General features: G+C 36.7%; 1 protein-coding gene and 1 long non-coding RNA gene across 2 annotated transcripts; one reads left to right on the top strand and one right to left on the bottom strand.

Annotated features, from left to right (window-relative positions):
- Nucleotides 1-6,372: 6,372 nt before the first annotated feature.
- LOC128551753 (E3 SUMO-protein ligase ZBED1-like) lies at nucleotides 6,373-8,649 on the bottom strand. The gene is made up of 2 exons (XM_053532667.1): nucleotides 8,463-8,649; nucleotides 6,373-8,201 (listed from the first exon to the last, which is right to left on the bottom strand). The coding sequence occupies exons 1-2, from the start codon at nucleotides 8,647-8,649 to the stop codon at nucleotides 6,373-6,375; spliced, it is 2,016 nt and encodes a 671-aa protein (XP_053388642.1).
- A 13,756-nt stretch (nucleotides 8,650-22,405) lies between these two features.
- LOC128551754 (uncharacterized) lies at nucleotides 22,406-25,922 on the top strand. Its single transcript, XR_008368880.1, has 3 exons — nucleotides 22,406-22,513; nucleotides 23,650-23,752; nucleotides 24,190-25,922. It is a non-coding gene; the product is annotated as an uncharacterized LOC128551754 (long non-coding RNA).
- Nucleotides 25,923-26,940: the final 1,018 nt, after the last annotated feature.

Here is a 26,940-nt window from a genome sequence, read left to right as displayed (position 1 = left end):
TGACCCAATCTTTCTGAAACTTGGTCAGAATGTTCGGCTTGATGATCTCTAGGTCAAGTTCGAAACTGGGTCATGTGGGGTCAAAAACTAGGTCAGTAGGTCAGATCAATGGAAAAGCTTGTGAACACTCTAGAGACCACATTTTTGACCCAATCTTTATGAAACTTGGTCAGAATGTTTGTCTTGATAATCTCTAGGTCAAATTTGAAACTGGGTCATGTTGGGTAAAAAACAAGTCAGTAGGTCAGATCAAAGTAAAAGCTTGTGAACACTCTAGAGGCCACATTTTTGACCCAATCTTTATGAAACTTGGTCAGAATGTTAGTCTTAATGATCTCTAGGTCGAAACTGGGTCATGTGAGGTCAAAAACTAGGTCAGTAGGTCAGATCAAAGGAAAAGCTTGTGAACACTCTAGAGACCGCATTTTTAACCTAATCTTTATGAAACTGTCGAAACATTAGTCTTGATGATCTCTAGGTCATGTTTGAAACTGGGTCATGTGGGGTCAAAAACTAGGTCAGTACATCGGATCAAAGAAATAGCTTGTGAACACTCTAGAGACCACATTTGTGACCCAATCTTTATGAAACTTGATCAGTATGTTAGTATTGATAATCTCTATGTTAATTTCAAATCTGGGTCATGTTGGATCAAAAACTAGGTCAGTAGGTCAGAACAGTGGAAAAGCTTTTTAACACTCTAGAGGCCACAGTTGTGACCCAATATTTATGAAACTTTGTCAGAAAGTTTGGCTTGATGATTTCTAGGTCAGATTTCAATCTGGGTTATGTGGGGTCAAAAACTAGGTCAGTAGGCCAGATCAACTCTGGTGAGCAATGTATAGGGCCATCATGGTCCTCTTGTTTATTATAAGATTCTTTCTCCGGTTGTAGGTGCAGATGGAAATTTCCGGCCTCGAGGGTAACAGTTTAGGCGGTTACAAAGCTCCAGCCGAGTAACCACGTAAACAGCTACCCGAGAGCCAGATATTCTCATCTGAACATACAATAAGTGACAGAATCTTTTTCTTGCATACCATAGTAAAGAAATAAAAATAGAAATGAAATCAATCGAACGACTTTCTTTTTAGAACTATTTCTTCTAGCAGCGTATTTAAACAAAGCGCAAGAAACCAACGTTCGTAAACAGGAAAGATGCCATGACGTTTCAAAGACAAATAGCAATGTTTAGTTCCAGTTGCAGTGTAACGTTAGGAATTTTTGATAAATAAATTTTCTTGATTTGATAAATATATTAACAGGAAACAAGAGCAACAGTCAAGGTATCGGATTTTAATTCCATTTTATGGAAAAAAAAACATATATGTAGTTTGTATTACGTCATTCACAGCACGAGAGTCATCTTACACCCGTGATTTTTTCAGCACCGATAAAAATACCGGAAATCACCTTCTGGTATGCAAGAAGTACATTTCCGATATTACTAGGACAGTTCTGCAAGTTCTGTACAGTGTAAATTTAAGCAGCAAAAGAGTGCTTTAATGTAGGGATAACGCATGTTTTTTCAGGTTATAACATCTGCAGAACATGCACTAACGCTATTCTAGCATAAAACGCATAAAAACTGATAAATGAAAACAATGTCGCTCAACGTAACTAAATTTCCTTCAAATGCGCGGGAATGTCTGAGTTGTTATTTAACGCTGACATCGTTTTGTTTTGAATTATCCGTTTTAGTGCCTAATGACGTTTACGCTTTGCCATGAAACGCGCATATATAAAAAGGTGTTACAACAGCACATGAGCGTGAGAATCTCTCTGTTAACACACATTTTCTCTCCTGTTAAAACACGCTTGAAAAGTGACAAGAACAGCTGTTTTAGGCTAGAATACTATTTATTCAAATTTGCCACCAATAGTGACAGCTCTTGCTGAAATGTTGTTTTCAACCATTTGGCCTTGAAATAACTTGTATGTAATGGAACAGAAATAGAATCTCTTTATGTGACAGTCGAAGGGGGTGAAATGTAACAGATACCCATATTTCATCGTAGATTCGCTAAATGTTTATATAGCACTTACTGCAGATCATGTAAGATTATGGCTTAAGTAGTTTGTCATTTTAATAAATTTATTATCTATTTGTCATTAATTCCTAAAAGGATCTTTGTTTCTGTATGCCCAATTCAACCTTCATTCCACGTTTTCAGGAAAAATGATACTTAGCCATCACTTCTGGTTTATCAAATACTCTCCTACCAGTCTGCGTGTCGACCGTTCTTTATCACAGAATATACAGAGCTTTACTTCATTGTTTAATTGAGAAATATATCTATTTTGTAAATTTCAGACACTGGTTCATAAAATTCAAATGCTTCTTACAAATTGTGTCACATCAGTTCAGAAATAATATTTAACTAGATGCCCACGGGCAATATGTCGAGCCCACCAGCTGTCAAAAGGACTGGGAGTTGTACATGACACTCCTTGTCTCATTGAGGCAAACATGTATGCCAAATAAAAAAGAGATTGCAAAAAGTTACAATATAAGTTATTTAAAGTAACAACAAAGGAACGTAAATCTAAAAAAAAGTATAAAAAAAAAAAAAAATTAAAAATTTAAAAATTCTAAGTCCACACAAAAGTTCGCACCAGTAGAGATAGGTCAAAATACACCTGAAAATTGGATGTAACATGCATTTTGTACTACAGAAAAGTGGTCTTGATTTTTCCCTACGACCAGTAATAAAAAAGTTACAAATATAAGCTATTTATATATAAATAGTAACAACAAAGGGAAGTAATTCTAGGAACTTGCGCATGACACTCCGTCGCATGATGATGAACAATTGTGCCAAGTTACATCAAAATCCCTCTATGCATCAAAAAGAAATGCTCCAGACAAAATCATTCTTGTATCTGACTTTTTATCTCTAAGTGTGACCTTGACCTTGACCTGGTTCTTGTGCATGACACTCCGTCTCATGGTGTTGAACATTTGTGACAAGTTACATCAAAATCCCTCCATGCATGAAGAAGAAATGCTCTGGACAATGTTGTCATTCTTGTATCCTTTGACCTCAAAGTGTGACCTTGACCTTAGACCTAGGGACATGGTTCTTGCGCATGACACTCCGTCTCATGATGGTGAACAACTGTGCCAAGTTACATCAAAATCCCTCCATGCATGAAGAAGAAATGCTCCGGACAAAGTCATTTTTGAATTTGACCTTTGACCTGTAAGTGTGACCTTGACCCTTGAGATAGGAACCTGGGGTTTGCACTCACTGAGGTTAACATTCATACAGTCATTTTTGAATTTGACCTTTGACCTGTAAGTGTGACCTTGACCCTTCAGATAGGAACCTGGGGTTTGCACTCACTGAGGTTAACATTCATACCAAATATAAAGAAGATTGCTCCAAGATTGCTCCATGCATGTCAAAGTTATGGTCCGGACAAACAAATCCGCACGCACGCACATACACCGAACAGACATTTGGACAACTATGTCTTTGCTTCCGCAAGCGGTCTCGACAAAAAGGGTGTTTATTACTTTACAGAAGTTAATGGAAGAAAAGTGAAATGCTTTTCTCTACTTGCAGCTATTCAAAGAACTACAAGACCTAAATAGCGGGCGTCTCCCAACACTTGAAAAATGCCCAAGGAACAAATGGCCTAAAAGAGGCAAAGAAAATAAAACAACTGAAAATAAAAAACAACTACCGCCAAGCTTTTACAAGAGGATGACTGGGCAACAGCGAAAATTGAACATCCTGAGGGGTGTAAGAAATCACACTACTTGTTCTAAGCAAAAGTTTTAAAGATATATAGTTGAAACTTCGCAGCTTATTGAAAGGAAGTGCAATGAAAGGAACCTGATGGTCCCATTTTCACTTTTCTAACTTTCGTTTGGAGGCCGAGTCGAAAAGTATTATAGGGATTGACTCGACACAGAGGTCAGTGAGAAGAAATGCAGTGTCAAAAACCTTAACTTTAGCGGACCCCTATTTTTATGCCCCCGGCATCTACTGATGCGGGAGGCATATATTGATCGTCCTGTCCGTCCGTCCGTACGAGGTTAACCAAATGGGACCATTTCGTCTAGCATCAATACCCCTTGCTAGAATGACTTGTTACTAATATAGATGTAACCTGTGAACATTCCTCATCTTCAGACATCACCTGACCTCAGTTTGACCTTGACCTGACCTCATTTTGGACTTAGGTTGCTTTATATGGGCCATCTCTTGGTTAACCAAATGGGACAGTTTGGTCTAGCATCAATACCTCTTGCTAAAATGACTTGATACTAATGCAGATGTAACCTGTGAACATTCCTCATCTTCAAACATCACCTGACCTCAGTTTGACCTTGACCTCGTTTTGGACTTAGGTTGCTTCGTATCGACAAGGATGCCACCGGAGGCATCAAGCGTTTATTGAACGCAGCTCCTTGTTCTTTATTCTTTCCCCTAATGTGCAAAATAGTTTTGTTCAAAGCATAATTTGAAAGATATATAGAGGATATTACATAAGTGTCTTTTGATATTGAATTTATTAAACAGGTTGAATAAAATAATAAAATAACAGACTCTGCCGAGCATTTCATCAATTTTATTCAACTAGTTTAATAAATTCAATGTCGGAAGTCACAAATATATAGAGGCTTTTTGTTTGTTTAAGTGAAATATCAATTTTAATTCACAAGTGAACGTCAAAAACTGATATTTTCATGAGTGGCATAGCCACAAGAGAAACTGACTTTTTTTGGTGCTCACGAGTCAAATAAAATTGATATTTCACTGACACAAACAAATTTTCTTTTTATGTGTAAAACTCTACTTTTGTTGTGTAATTTATAAAATGTCAAAAAGGTTTTGTGTGGACTTAGATTTTTCTTTTGTGATCGCGTGGCGTCCGTCGTCCGTCCGTAAACTTTTGCTTGTGACCACTCTAGAGGTCACATTTTAATGGGATCTTTATGAAAGTTGGTCAGAATGTTCATCTTGATGATATCTAGGTCAAGTTCGAAACTGTGTCACGTGTCATCAAAAACTAGGTCAGCAGGTCAAATAATAAAAAAAACCTTGTGACCTCTCTAGAGGCCAAATTTTTCATTTGATCTGTATGAAAATTGGTCTGAATATTTATCTTGATGATATCTAGGTCAAGTTCGAAACTGGGTCAACTGCGGTCAAAAACTAGGTCAGAAGGTCTAAAAATAGAAAAACTTTGTGACCTCTCTAGAGGCCATATTTTTGAATGGATCTTCATGAAAATTGGTTAGAATGTTCACCTTGATGATATCTAGATTAAGTTCGAAACTGGGTGACGCATCTTTAATAACTGGGTCAGTAGGTCAAATAATAGAAAAAACCTTATGACCTCTCTAGAGGCCATATTTTTCATGGGATCTGTATGAAAATTGGTCTGAATGTTCATCTTGATGATATCTAGGTCAAGTTCAAAACTGGGTCAACTGCGGTCAAAAACTAGGTCAGTAGGTCTAAAAATAGAAAAACCTAGTGACCTCTCTAGAGGCCATACTTGTGAATGGATCTTCATAAAAATTGTTCAGAATGTTCACCTTGATGTTATCTAGGTCAAGTTTGAAAGTGGGTCAAGTGCCATCAAAAACTAGGTCATTAGGTCAAATAATAAAAACCTTGTGACCTCTCTAGAGGCCATATTTTTCATGGGATCTTTATGAAAGTTGGTCTGAATGTTCATCTTGATGATATCTCAGTCAAGTTCGAAACTTGGTCAAGTGCAGTCAGAAACTAGGTCAGTAGGTCTGAAAATGGAAAAACCTTGTGACCTATCTAATTGCCATACTTTTGAATGGATCTTCATAAAAATTGGTCAGAATGTTCACCTTGATGATATCTAGGTCAAGTTTGAAACTGGGTCACGTGCCGTCAATAACTAGGTCAGTAGGTCAAATAATGAAAAACCTTGTGACCTCTTTAGAGGCCATATTTTTCATGGGATCTGTATGAAAGTTGGTCTGAATGTTCATCTTAATGATATCAAGGTCAGGTTCAAAACCGGGTCCATGAGCTCAAAAACTAGGTCACTATGTCAAATAATAGAAAACACAATGTCATACTCAGTTCAAAACTGGGTCGTTTGGGGACAGGTAAGCGATTCAGGACTAGGGCTGTGGATCGTCGGCCAAGTGGCGATCCGATCCGATCCGCGAGTCGGGACTGACGATTCACAGATCGAACCACGGATCACCAGCAACAAATACAATAATACAAAAACACAACACTGTTATATAAGTACCATTTTTATGGAATAATAAACATTGCATTCAAAGTATAGCTACAGGTATGTAATAGCTAAGAAGCTGAGTTAACTAGAGTTTACTGAAATGAAACACAAACTTTGCAGATTTGCAGATAGTTACATGTTATGAAGAATGATAGCCATATCTTTGGCTTCGTTAAAGTTTTTCTTCAAAAATATTAATTGATCAACATGTTCAGGTTCCAGGCATGATCTTGTTGCAGTAACAATATCACCTGCAGTAGAGAAGACCCTTTCAGAAGCAACAGAACTTCCTTGTGTGCACAAATAAGATTTCACAAGTCTTGACAGGAAAGGAAACTTTAGTGCATTCGTCTTCCAATACTGTAAGGGGTTAGATCTGGACCCTAATTTAGCCTCTTCTCTGTATATTGAAATTTCTTTGTTGACTAGTTCTTGCTTTGACAGAGGGGGCTCTACCTTGGAAATTTGTATTTCGTCATCATCAAGAAGGAAGCTCAGGGCAGACTTTTTTCTTTGCTTAGCAGGGGAAGGAGTCTCTGTCTTGATCTCAGTAGCAACTCCTGTCTGTAGTAAGTCGGGGACCTTTGGAAGCTCAGGTTGACTTGAGGCATGTGGTTTAGGTAATTGTGGTAAGGCAGGTTCATCAGATGCACTTGATTCAGCTGGCTCTGATTTCACATGCATCAATTCCTGCTTCACAGGTAAGGCAATCAATTTATCACGAAATCTTTCCCATGCAGCAGGGGCAGCTTTTCCTTTCACTCTTGGATCTAGCACATTTGCCTCTTCAAGATACTCCACCAAATTTTCACCCAAGTACCTTTTCTCCAAGTCTTTGAGAATAGCTTGCTTTATTTTCTGCTTAAAGGGAGGGTCACTGTCCTCTGGAGAGTATACACCTTTAAGTTTCTTAAGTACCGGTAACATCAGCCCAACTGTGGGATAGTGATCAGCCGAAAGAGACACAGTAGCTTGATACAATGGTTCCATAAGACTCAAGAAGTCCTCACAATGGCGTACTTCATTTGGACCCAATATGCTGTTTGCCTGAATTAACTTGGCTTCATGTTGTTTTCTGATGGTATCATCAGTGAGTGTTGCAAGAATGGCTACTTGTTGCTCTAAGAACCTTTCCACCATTAGGTAGCTAGAGTTCCACCTGGTTCTGACATCGATGACCAATTTATTCTCTGGGAGTTGCAGCATCTTTTGCTTTTTATTTAGGAGAGCTGATGCAGTGGTGCTTCTATGCATAAAAGAAACAATGGATCTCATCTTAGCCAGTACTTGGTGAACCTCTTTCAGATCCAAAGCCCTTCCAGACGCTAGGTTAAGCGTATGAGCGAAACATCCAATATGGATAGGTATCTGAGCAGTTTGAGCAGCAATTTTCATATTTGCGGCATTATCAGTAGTCAAGGCACATACTTTACATGCCCATTCCAGCTGTGCTTGATGCAACACATTCCCAACATGCTCCCCGGTATGTGATTCTGGAAGCTCTCTTGTTTGCAACACTCTAGAACAAAGCTCCATATCAGGATTTATGAAGTATGCAGTTATGGTTACATATGACTGTGTTGCGCGACTTGTCCATGAATCTGTAGTCCAGGCAACTACTTCTGCACTTTGCAGTTCACCCTTGACACGGACTGACACTGACTCGTATAGTCTCGGAATCACGTTGTCACTAAAGGTAGTCCGACATGGAAATTTGTAGCGAGGCTCACACTCATGCACCATATTCCTGAAGGCTTTACTCTCTACTGTGCTGAAAGGTCGCATATCATCTATCAGATAGCGTGCTATGCCAACAGTGATTCTATTTATTCTTGATTGGGGTAGTTTCATTTTTTGTGCCATTAGGAAAGGATTGGTGGAAGATGTTGAAGTTGCTGCCGTACTGGTGCTGCTGCTTGTCTTTGGTTTAGGGTCTGTTGTAGGAGGATCTTTAACAGCCCCTGAAAGAAAGAAAACACGTCGTATTTATATATTTTTTGATATTTATTCATATGCAAACAAGACTCAAGATTGATATCTGATATAAAAAATTCTGAAATAAGTGGGTCCCTCGGAAGCACCAAAGGCAAATAGATCTACTTAATATTTTGACCCCTGTTCCTTCCTTCTGACATAAAAACAATAATTCCTTTTTATTAAAATAACTCGATTTGGCAATTTAGGATAATTTTCAAGCGAAATTATTTTTAAGCTACTTTTACCTTTAGACAACGGATCAATTCCATGGTGTCGTTTCATATGATTTGATAGGTTTGTCGTTCCTCCCGTGTATGCCATTTCCATGTGACAAGTTTTGCACACTGCTTTCTTTTCATCCTTAATAGCAATACCAAAGTACTGCCATACTTTTGACGTAAATTTTGCGGGTGGGTTTCTATATTCGGCCATGTTTGCAGACGAACGAATATGACGTCAGTCATTAATATATATCGCAATATTTGTAGCCGTTTCGAATTATTTATAGGAAAACTTAATTTATTGGAAAAACTGCGTATTTAACTATTTATTGAATTTAATTTATGAAATGATAAATGTTTTTTTACTGTTTTGACAGATTTCACATTAATTTTATTTCGAATTTAAGACCGATGCTAACTCTACCTAATACATTTGTTTACATCCGGTTTAGAATCTGACAACGATTAAATCAACTCATATATGCAAGAACATTCATTGAAGACGTTTAATGTGGCTTTGATTTAGTTTTATTGATAGAATTTTTCATATTGCATGTATTAATGAAAAAGATCGCGATCCAACGATCTCGGCAATGACGAATATCCGTACTCGAACTTTGGGTCGAAATCGTGGATATCCGAGTACTCGGATACTCGTTACAGCCATGGTCCTCTTGTGTTTTTTTTACGTCCCTTAGTTGTTACTTAAAATAACTTATATTGTAACTTTTTGCAATCTCTTTTTTTATTTGGCATAAATGTTTGTCTCAATGAGACAGGGAGTGTCATGTGCAACTTCCAGTCCTTTTGACAGCTGGCGGGCTCGACATGTTGCCCATGGGCATCTAGTTAAGGTTAAAGTTTTGATGCACTTTCACTCTATCTCTGTTATTACTGAATGGATTTGATTCAGACTTAGAATAATTGTTCAACATCATCACCCACATCATATGACACAAGATGTATAACTCTGGCACCAATTTTTCATGAATTATTCCCCCTTTTTTTTAGAATTTGAGGTAAAAGTTTTGATGCACTTTCACTCTATCACTGTTATTACAGAATGGATTTGATTCAAACTTAAAATAGTTGTTCAACATCATCACCCACATCATTTGACACAAGGTGCATAACTCTGGCTTCAATTTTGCATGAATTATGCCCCCTTTTACTTAGAATTTTAGGTTAATTTTGATGCATTTTCACTATCTCTCAGCTATTATGAAATGCATTTGATTCAAACTTGAAGTAGTTGTTCCACATTATTTCCCACATCATATGACACAAGATGCATAACTATATTTTATTAATTATGCCCCCTTTTTGCTTAGGCTATACTTATATAGTGTTTTGATACACTTTATCTGTACCTCTTTTATTACTTAATATTTTTGACACAGACTCAGGCAATTGTGCAATATCTTATTCACCATTGGAGTTAATAAACACTCCAGTGGCAGCTCCAGTTTCCTCAGATGTGCCCAGTTTCACTATCCAGCATCGAAATAGTCGAGCACGCTGTCTCCTGTGACAGCTGTTGTTGTTTTCATTGACAGCATGGCAAGGCTGACATGAGCCATATTGAATTCAACTGCCACAATGTTTTTTTGACTTGAGAAATATACCATAGCAAAAGAGTGTTTTGGATGAAGTCATATATATCTCTTACCATAAATGCTTTAAACTTGAAACTAAGACTAGTTATTTACTATCAATCTCTTGATCTGGACAAAAAATAGCTATAAAACTGGTTTGAAATTTGACAAAGTTATACCACTTTTTAACTTTTAATGTTGGATAAAGTCGAATCTCTTGGTCACAAATCAAAGTTTTGACTTGCAAGTTAAGATAGTTATTTACTATAAACCAAGTCCCCATTACTCTGATTGGACAGATTTATACCGTTTTTAAATTTTTGTTTTATAACATTTCTTAAGTTTTTGATGGCATTAATCTTAAATTCAAATTCTAGCTTCAGGAATAATTGATTGTGCTGTCTTATAGTAAGTAACAGATTTGCAGCATGATCAGTATGTACACTGGTTGCAGAGGCAGAATCATTCAGCATGAAAAGAGTTGATACTATGTGTCTTTGCGTTAAAGTAACTATTAAAAACTTCGCTTTTCCACTGCATGCAAGGTATTTCTAAAAATTTGCTATATACTACTTACTCTTAGAAAGAAATACAGTTTACTCCTGTCGATTGTTGAATGTGTTGATGATTATTTGTGAAAAATTTAACTTTACACAAGAGTTAAGTGTGAAATTCCGGTATATTTTACCGTTTCATGTAATCATGTATGATTGCTGTACACACAATGACTTACCAACCGTTAAGTATCTGCTACATGGGTTCATTCTTGATTAAAATAGGTAACATGTAGTTACTGATAAAACGCACATTTTTCTGTGTTTCTGCTGGATGTTTTACTGTCTGCCATTGTTGTTGCCACTTGGCATATCTATTTATTTTTATTAAGAAATGATTGCTTAATTCAGGGATGGTTTTGCCTTGTAACGTTTTTTTTTTTGTGTTGAAATTGAAAAATGAATTTAAAAACATATTTTTTTGTACGTTACATATAATTTGGTTACTTGCGTACCAATATAATAATACTTTTATTACTTGGAGAATGAAGAATCAATTTAAAGCAAATCAGTGCTTTATCACTATTTATACACGATAGGCGGTTAAAGTCGGGCGTAGTAATGTAACAAAGGCCCAGCCCGAGTGAAATTATTTTGGATGACGTATAACAGCCTGAGTGTATAAATAGTGATAAAGCGCTGTTTTGCTTAAGAAAATTGCAGGGAAAAAATTATTGCGAATTATTCAGCAAAACCATAACAACTAACTCAGTTATTGTGTAAATTAATCAAGACATTTGTGCAATGTGACATTTCGTTTAAAACATGATATTAAGTAAAATATTTCATGAAATTTGAAAGTGCTAATTCTTGATGCGTCGTGGCGCAAAATATCACATGCGAAGTCATCTAAGGAACATTCTCCCTGACTACACCCAAATATTGTCAAAACGGCGGTCAGTTAACACTAAGCAGCGATGACGTAACTTTCCTTTCCTTTTGCTGTTCATGCGAAATAAACATCAAAAGTTTCAATGGATAAGAATAGGGCAAATGTAAATATTAGCAAATCAATAAATAAGATTATATAACTCCAAAACTAAGACATTACCTAGGAATTTAAAGTACATCCTACATGGCATACATTAGATATTTGCACATTTTAAATCAGATACCTTTCCAGCCTGATGCTATGCCGATTGATGCAATGACATAGGCCTATAAACTGTGATGTCAGAACAGTGAATTGTTGTATAATAATTCTATGTTTTCAACCATTTTTGTTAAACAGGAAAATGAATCGATTCCAGTCAGAATAAGCATTTTATCAATCTTAAAACAAATATGAATTTCAGTTGCAGTTGTACCTTTGTCATGTACTTCAGTTTCTAGCATATATTTTCGGTACAGAAAGCATGTCTGCTTCCAGGGACGTATTGCATATTTTTGTTGAAAAACTAAATGAATCATATCTGAAAATTATATTTTTTTTAGTATTTTTAGCTCACCTGTCACAAAGTGACAAGGTGAGCTTTTGTGACTGTGCGGCGTCTGTCCGTGTGTGCGTCCGTAAACTTTTGCTTGTGACCACTCTAGAGGTCACATTTTTCATGGGATCTTTATGAAAGTTGGTTAGAATGTTCACCTTGATGATATCTAGGTCAAGCTTGAAACTGGGTCACGTGTGGTCCAAAACTAGGTCAGTAGGTCTAAAAATAGAAAAACCTTGTGACCTCTCTAGAGGCCATACTTTTCAATGGATCTTCATGAAAGTTGGTCAGAATGTTCACCTTGATGATATCTAGGTCAAGTTTGAAACTGGGTCACGTGTCATCAAAAACTAGGTCAGTAGGTCTAAAAATAGAAAAACTTTGTGACCTTTTGTGAATTTTTTTTTTCTCATTTCTTATTATGTCTCTCCCAGGAGACATATTGTTTTTGCCCTGTCCGTCGGTACGTCACACGTCATTTCCAAGCAATAACTGGAGAACCATTTGACCTAGAACCTTCAAACTTCATAGAGTTGTAGGGCTGCTGGAGTAGACGACCCCTATTGTTTTTGGGGTTACTCCGTCAAAGGTCAAGGTCACAGGGGCCTGAACATTGAAAACCATTTCCGATCAATAACTAGAGAACCACTTGACCCAGAATGTTGAAACCTCATAGGATGATTGGCCATGAAGAGTAGATGACCCCTATTGATATTGGGGTCACTCCGTCAAAGCTCAAGGTCACAGGGGCCTGAACATTGAAAACCATTTCCGATCAATAACTAGAGAACCACTTGACCCAGAATGTTGAAACTTCATAGGATGATTGATCATGAAGAGTAGATGACTCCTATTGATTTTGGGGTCACTCCGTCAAAGGTCAAGGTCACAGGGGCCTGAACATTGAAAACCATTTCCGATCAATAACTAGAGAACCACTTGACCCAGAATGTTGAAACTTCATAGGATGATTGATCATGAAGAGTAGATGACCCCTATTGATTTTGGGGTCACTCCGTCAAAGGTCAAGGTCACAGGGGCCTGAACATTGAAAACCATTTCCGATCAATAACTAGAGAACCACTTGACCCAGAATGTTGAAACTTCATAGGATGATTGGTCATGAAGAGTAGATGACCCCTATTGATTTTGGGGTCACTCCGTTAAAGGTCAAGGTCACAGGGGCCTGAACATTGAAAACCATTTCTAATCAATAACTAGAGAACCACCTGACCCAGAATATTGAAACTTTATAGGATGATTGGTCATAAAGAGTAGATGAACCTTATTGATTATGGGATAACTCCATCAAAGGTCAAGGTCACAGGGGCCTGAATATTGAAAACCATTTCTGATCAATAACTAGAGAACCACTTGACCCAGAATGTTGAAACTTCATAGGATGATTGTACATGCAAAGTAGATGACCCCTATCGATTTTGGGGTCACTCCATTAAAGGTCAAGGTCACAGGGGCCTGAACATTGAAAACAATTTCTGGTCAGTAACTTGAGAACCACTTGACCCAGAATGTTGAAACTTAATAGGATGATTGGTCATAAAGAGTAGATGACCCCTAACGATTTTGGGGTCACTCTGTGAAAGGTCAAGGTCACAGGGGCCTGCACATTGAAAACCATTTCCAGTCAGTAACTTGAGAACCACTTGACCCAGAATGATGAAACTTCGTAGGGTGATTGGTCATGCGGAGTAGATGAACCCTAACGATTTTAGGGTCACTCTGTTAAAGATCAAGGCCACAGGGGCCTGAACATGGAAAACCATTTCCAATCGATAACTTGAGAACCTCTCGACCCAGAATGTTGAAACTTCATAGGATGATTGTTCATGCAGAGTAAATGACCCTTATTGTTTTTGGGGTCACTCTGTTAAAGGTCAAGGTCACAGGGGCCTGAACATTGATAACCAGTTCCGATCAATAACTTGAGAACCACTTGACCCAGAATGTTGAAACTTCATAGGATGATTGAACATTCAGAGTAGATGACCCATATTGATTTTGGGGTCAGTCTATTAAAGGTCAAAGTCACAGTGGCCTGTTCATGTAAAATCATTTTTATGCCCCCGAAGGGAGGCATATAGTTTTTGAACCGTCTGTCGGTCTGTCTGTCTGCAATTTATGTGTCCGGTCCATAACTTTGTCATCGATGGATGGATTTTCAAATAACCTGGCATGAATGTGTACTACAGTAAGACGACGTGTCGCGCGCAAGACACAGGTTCGTAGCTCAAAGGTCAAGGTCACACTTAAACATTAAAGGATAGTGCATTGATGGGCGTGTCCGGTCCATATCTTTGTCATCGATTGATGGATTTTCAAATAACTTGGCATGAATGTGTACCACAGTAAGGCGACGTGTCGCGTGCAAGACCCAGGTCCGTAGCTCAAGGGTCCTAAACTCTAACATCGGCCATAACTATATATTCATTCAAAGTGCCATCGGGGGCATGTGTCATCCTATGGAGACAGCTCTTGTTTGGAAATAACTTGAGAACCACTTGACCTACAATGTTGAAACTTAATAGGATGATTGGACATGCAGAGTACATGACCCCTATTTATTTTGAGGTCACTTGATCAAAGGTCAGGGTCACAGGAGCCTGAACAGTGACTTGAGAACCACTAGGCCACGAGTGTTGAAATTTAGCGGGATGACTGGACATGCCAAGTAGATGATCCCTATTGCAGCCAACCATCAGTGTCTCTTTGACTTTCGCTCCTGACCCCTATTGACTTCTTGCCTATAGGACTTTGCATTGGGGGAGACATGCGCTTTTTTACAAAAGAATTTTCTAGTTTTAGATTTTTTTTCAAACCTTTAATGATTATTTATCAACATGCAAGTTGTACTATTCCCCCACCTCACTCCTCCACCCAGTCATGCCCACCACTGATCATGCATCCTCTGCCCCCCCCCCCCCCCCCCCCAACCACCCTTTTACCCTTTCTTTTTTTTCATTTTTAATTTTCCATCAATATTTATAATCAACGTGTGAAATTTTGTTTCCTCTCCCGTTCCCCCACACCCCCACCCCCTAAAAAGATAAATATATACATATATATATTTCCATTCCTTTTTATACGCCCGTTTGAAAAACGGGACGTATTATGGGAACACCCCTGGCGGGCGTGCGGCGTCCACAGACTTTGTCCGGAGCATATCTTCTACATGCATGAAGGGATTTTGATAAAACTTGGCACATTTGTTCACCATCATGAGACGGAGTGTCATGCGCAAAAACCAGGTCCCTAGGTCTAAGGTCAAGGTCACACTTAGAGGTCAAAGGTCAAATCCAAGAATGACTTTGTCCGGAGCATATCTTCTTCATGCATGGAGGGATTTTGATGAAAGTTAACACAATTGTTCATCATCATGAGACGGAGTGTCATGTGCAAGAACCAGGTCCCTAGGTCTAAGGTCAAGGTCACACTTAGAGGTCAAAGGATACAAGAAAGAAAACTTTGTCCGGAGCATATCTTCTTCATGCATAGAGGGATTTTGATAGAACTTGGCACAAATGTTCACCACCATGAGCCGGAGTGTCATGCGCAAGAACCAGGTCCCTAGGTCTAAGGTCAAGGTCACACTTAGAGGTCAAAGGATACAAGAATAAAAACCTTGTCCGGAGCATTTCTTCTTCATGCATAGAGGGATTTTGATATAACTTTGCACAAATGTTCACCACTACGAGGCGGAGTGTCTTGCGCAAGAACCAGGTCCCTAGGTCAAAGGTCAAGGTCACACTTAGAAGCCAAAGGTCAGATACAAGAATGACTTTGTCCGAAGCATTTCTTCTTCATGCATGGAGGGATTTTGATGTAACTTGGCACAATTATACATCATCATGAGACAAAGTGTCATGCGCAGTTCCCTTCTTAGAATTACTTCCCTTTGTTGTTACTATAAATAGCTTATATTGTAACTTTTTCATTACTAGTCGTAGGGAAAAATCGAGACCACTTTACTGTAGTACAACATGCATGCTACATCCAATTTTGAGGTGTATTTTGACCAATCTCTACCTGGTAAAGATTTTTGTGTGGACTTACAATATTTTTTTTTGGATATTTTTTTTTTTTTTTTTTTTTTTTTTTTTTAAGATTTTCTTCCCTTAGTTGTTACTATAAATAACTTATATTGTAACTTTTTTATAACTGACCGTAGGGAAAAAACAAGACCACTTTTCTGTGGTACAACATAGATGTTACTTTCAAATTTTAGGTGTATTTTAAGGTATCTCTACCTGGTAAGGAGTTTTTTAGTGTACTTAGAAAAACAAATGACTTACAATGATTACTAAACAAACACAAAATTAAAATTCCATTTGTAAATACAGGTGCTAGAGTAAAGAAATTTGCTTGACGGGCGTATATTGTGACATTCTGGCACTCTTGTTTTTTTTTTTAAATGGTCAAACCTTCAACATGTTAAGTTGTGACTGCACAAACCTTGCCCTCAGCCATGTTCAAGATATCTTACCTGTGTTCTCTTAAGTATGTACGAGCGAATTTTTTCTAACGTTAAGAATTTTTTCATACCCTGTGAGCTTGAAGAACATAAGTTTCTAAAACAAACAAGAGCAGAAAAAACATAGGTCACCGAACTCGTTTTAATTTTATAGGGTATTTTCTTCACCCACTGTTTACACATTTCTGAAATTTTGTAAAATTGAAAAAATGTTGGTACTTTATAAAACATATAATATCCTACTTAATCTTATAGGGATTTCAGGTCTTACAGGTTAATATGAATATATGGTGATGTCAGTTTTATATAAGCATAAATGTCACTAACAGATCTCTTTAATTTTTACATGTTGACATAATTACCCCACCCACTTTATTTTCAATGGAATAAACGTGTTTAGATCTACAAAAAAAATTCTGACGTTAAGAATTTCAAAATATTTTGCAGCATTAATGACACACATAAATGCTTCAAAATGGAAAGAAAAAAAGTTGGGGTCACTGTGCATCTAAGAGATTTATTAAGAAAAAACTCTGGTTAAAAAGTGGTGAAATTTGATATTTTTGTTCTTTTTGTTTTAATTTATATTTTCTAGATGATATAAAGTGCTATCTTGAAAACTTTTATTCTATTTATAGCTTAACATTATATGTATCAGTCAGAAAAATATCAAAACAAAACCTGATCTACTTTAATAGATATTTGAAATTACCTACCCCTACCCCATTGTAAATCTTACGTCAAAATTTAGGCAAATGCCAGCCAAAAATAAGGGTGAAAATTTTTTTTCGCAAAAAGCATAATATATTAGTTTAAATAGTACATTATTAGCCATATTTTAATTATTTAGCATTAATTTTTGGCAAAACTTTTGTTAGAAAGCAATATTCGAAGAAACATTTTTCAAAATGGCGGATATCCTGAAAAAAACGCTCGTACATCCTTAAGGACATTCTGTTCTTTTAAGTTCAAATGTCCATGTTAAACAGCAACACCTGGTGCCAAACCACTCAAAGACAATATTTCGTTCCAGTTAAACTTCAAGCTCACATTTCAATTAACTGCATTTAATTTTAAAAGCTAAGCCTATTACAGTAAGCATATCCCATTCAAAATAAATTCTTTAGTCAGGATCAAAGTATCATACATTTATTATGTACTCTTTAATTAAACATTTGTTTTCTGTTAAATTGATTTTGACTAATGAATTATTTGCTTCTTATTAACATCCTTAACTTTTTGCCGGATATATTTTTTTGCCATTCCTCACCACAAACCCTTTCGGTGGGGGATACCAAATCATCGAATTTGCTTGTTTTCATAAATTTGGTTTCTTTTTCAGCGAGCCGCTCATATGCCGTTTGAGTCTAAGACGTAATAATTGTGACGTCCGAACAGTGAATTGATGTATAATATATCACTGTTTTCAGGCTCCTTTGAGTGTGTAATAATCTAGGATAAACCAAGACTGGGAAATTATTAGTCCCCTACTGGTTGAAAACCAGTTTCGGGGACTATAGGAATGCACTTTTCCGTCATTCCATCCGTCCGTCCGTCCGTCCGTCCGCAGTTTCGTGTCCGGTCCATAACTCTGTCATCCATGAAGGGATTTTAATATTACTTGGCACAAATGTTCCCCATGATGAGACGATGTGTCATGCGCAAAACCCGGACCCCTAGCTCAAAGGTCAAGGTCACAATTGGAGGTCAAAGGTCAACAGGGCTTTTTTCCTGTCCGGTCCACAACTCTCCCATCCTTGAAGGGATTTTAGTTTTACTTGGCACAAGTGTTCCCCATGATAAGATGATGTGTCATGTGCAAATCCCGGACCCCTAGCTCAAAGGTCAAGGCCACAATTGGAGGTCAAAGGTCAACAGGGCTTTTTTCCTGTCCGGTCCATAACTCTCCCATCCATGAAGAGATTTTAATAGTACTTGGCACAAATGTTCCCCATGAGGAGGTGACGTGTCGTGCGCAAAACCTGGACCCCTAGCTTAAAGGTCAAGGTCTCAGCTGGAGGTCAAAGGTCAACAAGGCTTTTTTCCTGTCCGGTCCATAACTCTCCCATCTATGAAGGGATTTTAATATTACTTGGCACAAATGTACCTCATAATAAGACGATGTGTCATGCACAACTTTCAGACCCCTAGCTCAAAGGTCAAGGTCACACTTAGCAGTCAAATGTTAACATAGCATGAACAGGGTCTGTTTTGTGTCCGGTCCATAACTCTGACATTCATTAAGGGATTTTAATATCACTTAGCACAAGTGTTCCCCATGATGAGGCGATGTGTCATGCGCAAATCCCGGACCCCTAGCTCAAAGGTCAAGGTCACAATTGGGGGTCAAAGGTCAACAGAGTTTTTTTCCTGTCCCGTCCATAACTCTGCCATCCATGAAGGGATTTTAACATTACTTGGCACAAATGTTCCCCATGATGAGACAACATGTCATGCGCAAAGCCCAGACCCTTAGCTCAAAGGTCAAGGTCACAATTGGAGGTCAAATGTCAATAAGGTTTTTTCCCTGTCCGATCTAGAACTCTGTCATCCATCAAGGGATTACAATATTACTTGGCATAAATGTTTCCCATGATGAGACAACGTGTCATGCGCAACAACCAGTACCCTAGCTTAAAGGTCAAGGTCACACTTTGAGATCAAAGGTCAAGAGAATTTTTTTCCTGTCCGGTCTGTAACTTTGTCATGCAAAGCAGGATTTAGATATCAGTTGGCACAAATATTCCCCTGGATGAGACAACATGTCATGCGCAAGAACCAGGTCCCCAGGTCTAAGGTCAAGGTCATATTTAGAGGTCAAAGGTCAAATTCAAGAATGACTTTGTACAGAACATTTCTCCTTCATGCATGGAGGGATTTGATGTAACTTGGACCAAATGTTCACCACCATGAGGCACCCTTGTTTTTAGAATTACGTCTCTTTGTTGTTACTATAAATAGATTTTATTGTAACTTTTTCATTACTGGCGGTAGAGAAAAATCGAGACCACTTTTCTGTGGTAAAGCATGCATGTTACATCCAATTTTTAGGTGTATTTTGACCTATCTCTACCTGGTAAAGAGTTTTTTGTGGACTTATATTATATAGATTTTTTTTTTTTTAATTTCCCTTTGTTGTTACTATAAATAACTTACATGATAACATTTTTATAATCAGCCAAAAAAATTCAATATTAAAACAACTGTGGGTTTTTATATATGCACATTTTAATCCAAGTGTGTTGTTATAACATATTGTATATGTAGTACAATATTGTTTATACATCATTGACAGACATCAGTTCATTATGTTATACTGCAGTAGAGAAAATTAGGTGCCTTCCAGTAGGGGACTTTGTATTGCATGGCAATACTTCATTCACTTGTTACTTCTTAAATAAGTCAGGTGTAGTCAATGTCTGTCATCTTGTCAGAGAAGATTCATTATGCACATTTTTATGTACATTGTGTTAAAACACTGCTGCATAACTTCTTGAGTTTCATTCTTGAGACATGTGAAAATTGAAATTAGATGACAAACTACTACAAGGCATTATTCATTGGTTAAATTTCAAAACTTTATTTATATAAATGAACATGTCTGCTGGAAATTAATGTACAATAATAAACACTGGTAAAATTCTTTATATTTATAAACACACTGACTTCATCATCATTGTTGAATTATAAATATGTATGCCTGAAATGTAATCCATACTGTTTTGTTTTGAATCATATAAAGAGGGGTTAAAATGCTGCCAGAATCACCAAAATAAAAGGATAATAATCCTTCAACAACAGCTACTAATTTTGATTAAAAGCTTTGGAGTCTTTCACCTTTGACAACACACTGACTTCAGTGCTGTTATGCTGCTTGTAAATAGACTTACCCTATTACTTAACTATGTCTGAACAATGTTGTTTTTTTTATTGACAAACTACAAAAGGGTATAATTTGCCCTCAGAAGATTGAACACTCCCTAACACTACTAAGGCTCAGACCATTCGCATTCGCGAATGGACTAACCCCCCATAATTGTTTTTTAATGAAACACGAAGGGTTAGACCATTCGCGAATGGACTAACCTTGGCTTAAGTTTACATAGCTTTGTTGGTATAATGTTGACTTCCGTGCAATATATTATCCCTTTAAGTGGGCAGACTAATGGCTGGCAGCAAAAACATGTCAATTCCAGATTTAATAATTATTCCATCTTCAGATAAAAGTCTGTTTAAAGTTAGTGATTTTATATGGCGTGTAAAAACAAGGTAAACGTTGATCGCGTACAGTACATACAAAGGTTAAAATCACCAGAAAATTTGTAATTTTGGATATTATTTGAAAATTTTAACATAATCTAACGAGGAATTGAATCCCCTTTCTATACACGTAAGTTATATTTCAATTTATGGCCAATTTGTGAAATAATCAGCATTTAAACCTATAGCATCTAAAGCGTCGATATCGGTGAAAATTTCATCGGAACTTGCTTAAACTCATACATGTCAAGTTTCCCGGATCGTCCGGGAGTCTCACGGATTTTTTGTCCATTTCCCGGACATACGGAAATCAATTATTTCTCCCGGAAATCCAAAATTCTATTCTAATGGTTTCCTATATCAAACTTAATCCCTAATTACACACTGCCTGACGTAATTTATCACTACTGGTATATTGATAAGAGTTTAACAAGGTCACGCACTGATGACATTCTACAAACAGGTGTGTACTGTGCTATTTTTAGATTGTGTTAATTGGCAAGTGCTGATACTGACATAACATGATGATAAGACAGGAACTTGTTTATAGAAGATTTTAAGAGTGAAAAGAGATATTTTAAGGATACATTTGAGTAGATTAAAGAGCCGACCTTTATTGGATTGATGGCAATCATTATCACTGATGGAGAAAACAACTTGAGATAGGTTTTAACATTCTTTCAACAGCTATGGTTTTCAATTTCATTTTGATGAGTAAAAAGTATTTTTCAGTATAGATTCAAAAGGGTGAAATAGATTTTTTTCCAATCAATGTTAGCTTCTGTTCATTTGCAAAAAATCTAAGAATGTAAAAAAAACCTGCAGATTATTCACATTAAAGAAACTCGCCAGTATAAAATTTCATCAAAATTCCAACTCCTCTGCTCAAACCATACTGTAATAACTGAATAAAGTTACTATAAATCTATATATAATTTTTTGTTTACATTGCAGAATTTCTAAAATGAACTTTTCCAATCTTTCATTTTGGACAGTACCGGTAACTGTTAAAAGCTAAGGGTGCTTACAAAAAAGATACTGATATATGGCAAACAGTGCAGATCATGACCAGACTGCATGGACAATTTACACTCGTCGCAAAGGCAGAATCAATCGTATTCAACAGGATTAAGATTAAAATGTTTTAAAATGCAACTTAAGCACCTAAAAAAATAGATCAGATCTTATCTGTTATACAGTTTTATAGAATCAACCAAAAATTTCCTAAAAAAATGCTCGTCGAAAATATCTCCTGGATTTTCATCAAATATCCTGGTTTTTTTAACTGAAATCTCCTGGAAAATTGTCCACGGAACTTGACATGTATGTAAACTATTTTGGTCATTCGAGTTTTTGACGTGAGTGGGGATAATGCCCATATGAAAAAAATATCTCAAGATTTCCTAGGATCGCATCAAATTAGTTGGACTAGACATGCTGTTACTAGGCCGGTTATAGTGAAACATATGGTCAAACTAAATCCAACATGAGATATTTAGCATGGAATGAGTAGAGATACACAAGATAACACACAGAAAAAAAGTCCTCAAAAATATCACTACAGGATACTGATATATCACATCATATTTATTGGGGGAAAAAGTATTTTCCAATGTCCGTTATCATGCACCGTGTGCTATTTTTTTCTCTACTTCCGTTAAGAAGTTAACATCGCATTTCGCTGTCAAATTGTTTGGAACACACTCTGTTCGAAGAATACTGGTTATTGTCAAGTGAATCGTGTATGGTAAGTAAAAATATTTATTGACTGAAGTATGTCAAATGTCTGTTACTAGGTGAATGCAATATTAAATTATATAGTTATCAAGGCTGTTTGATTTTTATGGGTTTCCGCGAAGTTCACTACGACAAAGCGTTTTATTCAAAACATGTACTGATACATAGACCAGTATGAAATGTAAGTGTTAGTGGTACTCGGTATTAATATTGTCAACGATAGCTTATTCTGAAAAAGGTCTAGTAAAGTTAAATCAAGCACATGGGTTATGCATGAAAAATAGATATACGGAAGCGTGTTTGTGTCGTAAAAAAAGATGTTTAAAATTAATTATGTAGAAACGAAATTAAATGCATCCATTTTGTATATCTAAGTAGTAGAAGTATATTTCTTTCGAGTATACTGACTATTTTATAAAAGTTAAAAAAGGTAAAGGTATTATTTATTATAGTGTCACCCCTACTGAAAGGGCCAGCCAATTTGGCTTATGAGACACCTTAGATCTATACATAGAGCTCTGAATTCGGCAACCCATATTGGGCCTCAGTCAAACGGCAGCATGTCAATACATGCGATCAGCTGTTTAGACGGCATAGAGGCTATGACTAGAGACACCTTTATTGTGCGTACCAATTACCTCTCACTCCTACCACTATGCCAGGCGTCAGGCGGATAGAAGTCGGTAACCATTCTTTTAACTAGCTCGCGGCTCACGAATCGGCCATTTCGGAACGAGTCCCATGACAAACATCCCCCGTACGAACGATCCCCATGGGGCTCGAACCTTCGACCTCCTGATCCCGAGGCGGACGCCTTAACCACTGGGCCATGGTGACCGGTAAACTATATGTCATTGTTATAGGATCAATTTTGTTATATTCAGACCACAATTTATGACTGCGTTATGCTGTCTGTGGCATAAGTGCTACTAGAAGAAACACGTTTTTTTTACTGTTCAAAGTGTTGCTATACTATTTTTCTCGTGTTTTCTGGATTTCATCATGAGATAAAACCCTTTCTGTTTGGATTTGTAACATTTGATTTTTACAAAATTGTTTTAAATAGTTTAATACCAATGCATATAATTTCCTTGTGAAATTTTGTTGATACACCTTACAGTTTAACACTATTCTTTCCATTTTCAGTGCTGAGAAGTATTGTGTTATTTGCGACATGAAAGACGAACGTAAAATAGCAACATTGGGTGAAAAATGTGTAGATAGTTAATTTCTGCAGCCAGGAATAAAGGTACTCTAATATTATATTCATGCATTTCTGTAGTTTATGCTATTTCCTGGCTTATCTAGTGTTGTATATTTATTTAAACATTGAGAAGAATGGAAGCAGAAGAATGCAATCGTGTGTTACTTATTACCAATTTAATTTCAATATTCAATTGTGTAGTGTATCTGTATTGAAAGAAAGGTATTTTCAAATCGCCATCTGTTTTTTCTCTGTATCATTGTATCAAAACATTACACGATACTTATGTGTCATTGTATCTCCTCCCTTGAAACCTAAACATCTTTGATATTTGTACATAAAAGAATGATTTATAAAAGGGACCATAATGAGTCTATTTGTGTCAACCCTTTTATAAATATAGATTATATATTACTCGCCTATTAATCTTAATGTCAAATCAGTTGACCTTTGTGTTTATTACTCTTTTTATAACATTGCAGGAGATCAAATGTATGTTAGGCCTGAGAAAAATGTGTGCTATGAGTGTAGAAAAATTACTGCCACCCGAATCTACTGGGAGATGCAAACGGTACCTCTATAACGTAGCGAAACGGACACATTCATCTGACTTCTTTTCATTTCAAATGCCTGTGCTGTGGTACAGATGCCAAACAAAATGACAAAAAGGCATATTATGATTTCCAAATTTCAGTCAACAATAAAGAAAAATTGGAACCGAAGTCTTCTGTTGACTCTAATCCGTACATGATCTAACAGCAATTGGTGCAAGATATCATCAAAAATGTAGCACACATTTCAGAACAGGATGTCAAGTTCCGACTCAACATCTAACACCTCAAAATACTGTAAAACGTACTAAAGGTAGACCAAAAAAGAATCATCCGAAGAGGCATTTTTGAAAACCATGCATTATTTTGAAAACACTGAAAGTGAGCAAATAGCTTAAATTATTAAATGATCCCAGTCAGAGTCTTTGTAAATAAACACTCTTAACATGATGACATTGAAACAGTTGGTAGTATATCATTCATAATTATGTATGTGCAAAGGTAAAACAAATGAAACATTAAACACAGGTACAGAAAATTCATTACGAAGGCAACAAGCACACCGATAGTAAAGATACAAAGCCTAACTCCTACAGAGGCAACTTGACTTGGGATGGTACAAACGTGGTGATAAACTTGTTCCTTGGCACAGAGGTTGTTCTTCTGGGATGGCTGTAGATGTCATGACATTAACACTTAACTGACTTTCATAATCTTGAGAGAGCAATGAAAAGTTTTGCGAACATACTAACTTTATAATAGAGCATATGTTTACAGTATATCGCATCGCAGAGTTTTGTTCTCACATTTTTGTGCATTACGGCTTTGTGTACATATGCTGTTAGCTGAAAATTGTAGTTTAGTATCGATTTTAAAACACTTTTAACATTTTACTGTAGTGACCTGTTCTATATATACTATAGTACAGTCACTGTTGATCTAGGATTCTTTTCCTGAATGTTTCTTAATATACTGTTGTTATTATAACATTTATCACATTTAGTGCGAGTTTCAAGGAAATAGTTTAAAGATATTGCATGCACGTTTTATTGATGGGTGGACCCGCCCGCTTAGCTCTTTAGGAAGAGCACCGATCTACGGATCGCGGGGTCGTGAGCTGGATCCTCGGGCGGGCCGTATGTTCTCCATTACGACTTGATAAAAGACATTGTGTCTGAAATCATTCATCCTCCACCTCTAATTCATGTGGGGAAGTTGGTAGTTACTTGCGGATAACAGGTTTGTACAGGTACAGAATCCAGGAACACTGGTTAAGTTAACTGCCTGCCGATACATAACTGAAATACTGTTTAAAAACGGCGTTAAATTCAACAAAATAAAATTGATGGGTGGGGTAAATCTATAGTGTAAATTAATGCATTTATTAGTAAATGTCACAACAAAGTATAGTATCAGCTTTAATTTATGTGATATTTCATATAATCAATGCCTCTGATCGGAGAAATAAACCAACGTATAGTTTTAAACTAATGTATTTTGCCCAATGATTGAACCTCTTGGTTCGTCTGAATCATTGAATTGCAAAGAGGGTGCCCTTCATAATCTCAATTTTTAAGATTTTCCAATGGGAATTTTTTTGAGGACTTTCTTTCTAAAATGCTCTAATGTTTAAAGATTATAAAACAATAAAAACATTTCATGTTGGAATTTGTTTAACCTTTTGACATAATATATGGTAATATGACCGGCCTATACAGGCAGTTCAGGAACATAGAATTGTTAGTGTAGGGATTTGAACTTCGCGTGCAAGCAGCAGTTGTAAAATATGGTATGCTGCCTCAGACAGTTTTCTCCCGTCTTCTTTTAAAGACTTCAGTGATTTCTTTCATCCCTTGTTGCTTTGTCCACAAGTGAGACTCCCAGAATGAATTTTGCCCCTCTTTTTAAGCTTTATATACAGACAAGTCCAAAACTGTCTGCAAGAAGTAGAATGCATACAAGCTTTCTACAATGAATATTTTGTTCTGGGATATATTGTTTTTTTTTCTACACATTTGTACAAAACTGCAATCTTCTTCATTCAAAACATCTTTTCTCAAAAACAGGTCATTTTTATGTGTGCAATATGCTTATCTAGGTAGTCTGAGTGTTGAAAATAAAAATTTCATCGGATGTTTAAAAATATGTTGGAAAAATCCAAAATGAAAGTGAAAAATAAAAGAAACTTACTAGCATTTTGCATTAGGCAGAATATTTACTAAGACCTTGAATGAAGAGAAATTACCCATTGAATGGAAGGACGCCAATGTGACGGCACTATATAAGAGTGGTAAAAAAAAGTAAACCAGAAAACTATAGACCTATAAGTGTTACTTCTATTTGTTGTAGGCTTTTGGAAAGAATAAGAGAGGCAATAGTTAAACACTTGGAGTCTAACAATCTAATTTCGATTGATCAACACGGTTTCAGGCGGGGCTACTTCTGTGTGACCCAACTACTTGAATGTATAGAGGACTGGTCAGATAAATTAGATAAAGGTGAAGATGTCAAAGTTATTTATATGGATTTTAGGGCTACATTTGACAAGGTGCCTCATAAATGCCTTCTTAAAAAGATTTGGGGTTATGGTATACGAGGAAAAGTGTTTGCTTGGATAAAAGATTTTCTTAGCAATAGACAGCAAAGAGTTATGGTAAATGGGTCAATGAGTTCCTGGAAAAG

Source organism: Mercenaria mercenaria, unplaced genomic scaffold (genome assembly GCF_021730395.1).
Source record: "Mercenaria mercenaria strain notata unplaced genomic scaffold, MADL_Memer_1 contig_1635, whole genome shotgun sequence".
Classification (NCBI taxonomy): Eukaryota; Metazoa; Mollusca; class Bivalvia; order Venerida; family Veneridae; genus Mercenaria; species Mercenaria mercenaria.
Note: the sequence above shows the minus strand (reverse complement) of the source record. Positions and strands in the feature narration are given on the sequence as shown.

Excerpts from the sequence above, each read along its gene's own strand:
- LOC128551753 (XM_053532667.1), bottom strand. The coding sequence starts at position 8,649 with ATGGCCGAATATAGAAACCCACCCGCAAAATTTACGTCAAAAGTATGG. Across the intron at positions 8,202-8,462 it reads AATTGATCCGTTGTCTAAAG|GGGCTGTTAAAGATCCTCCT; the intron begins GTAAAAGTAGCT and ends TCTTTCTTTCAG.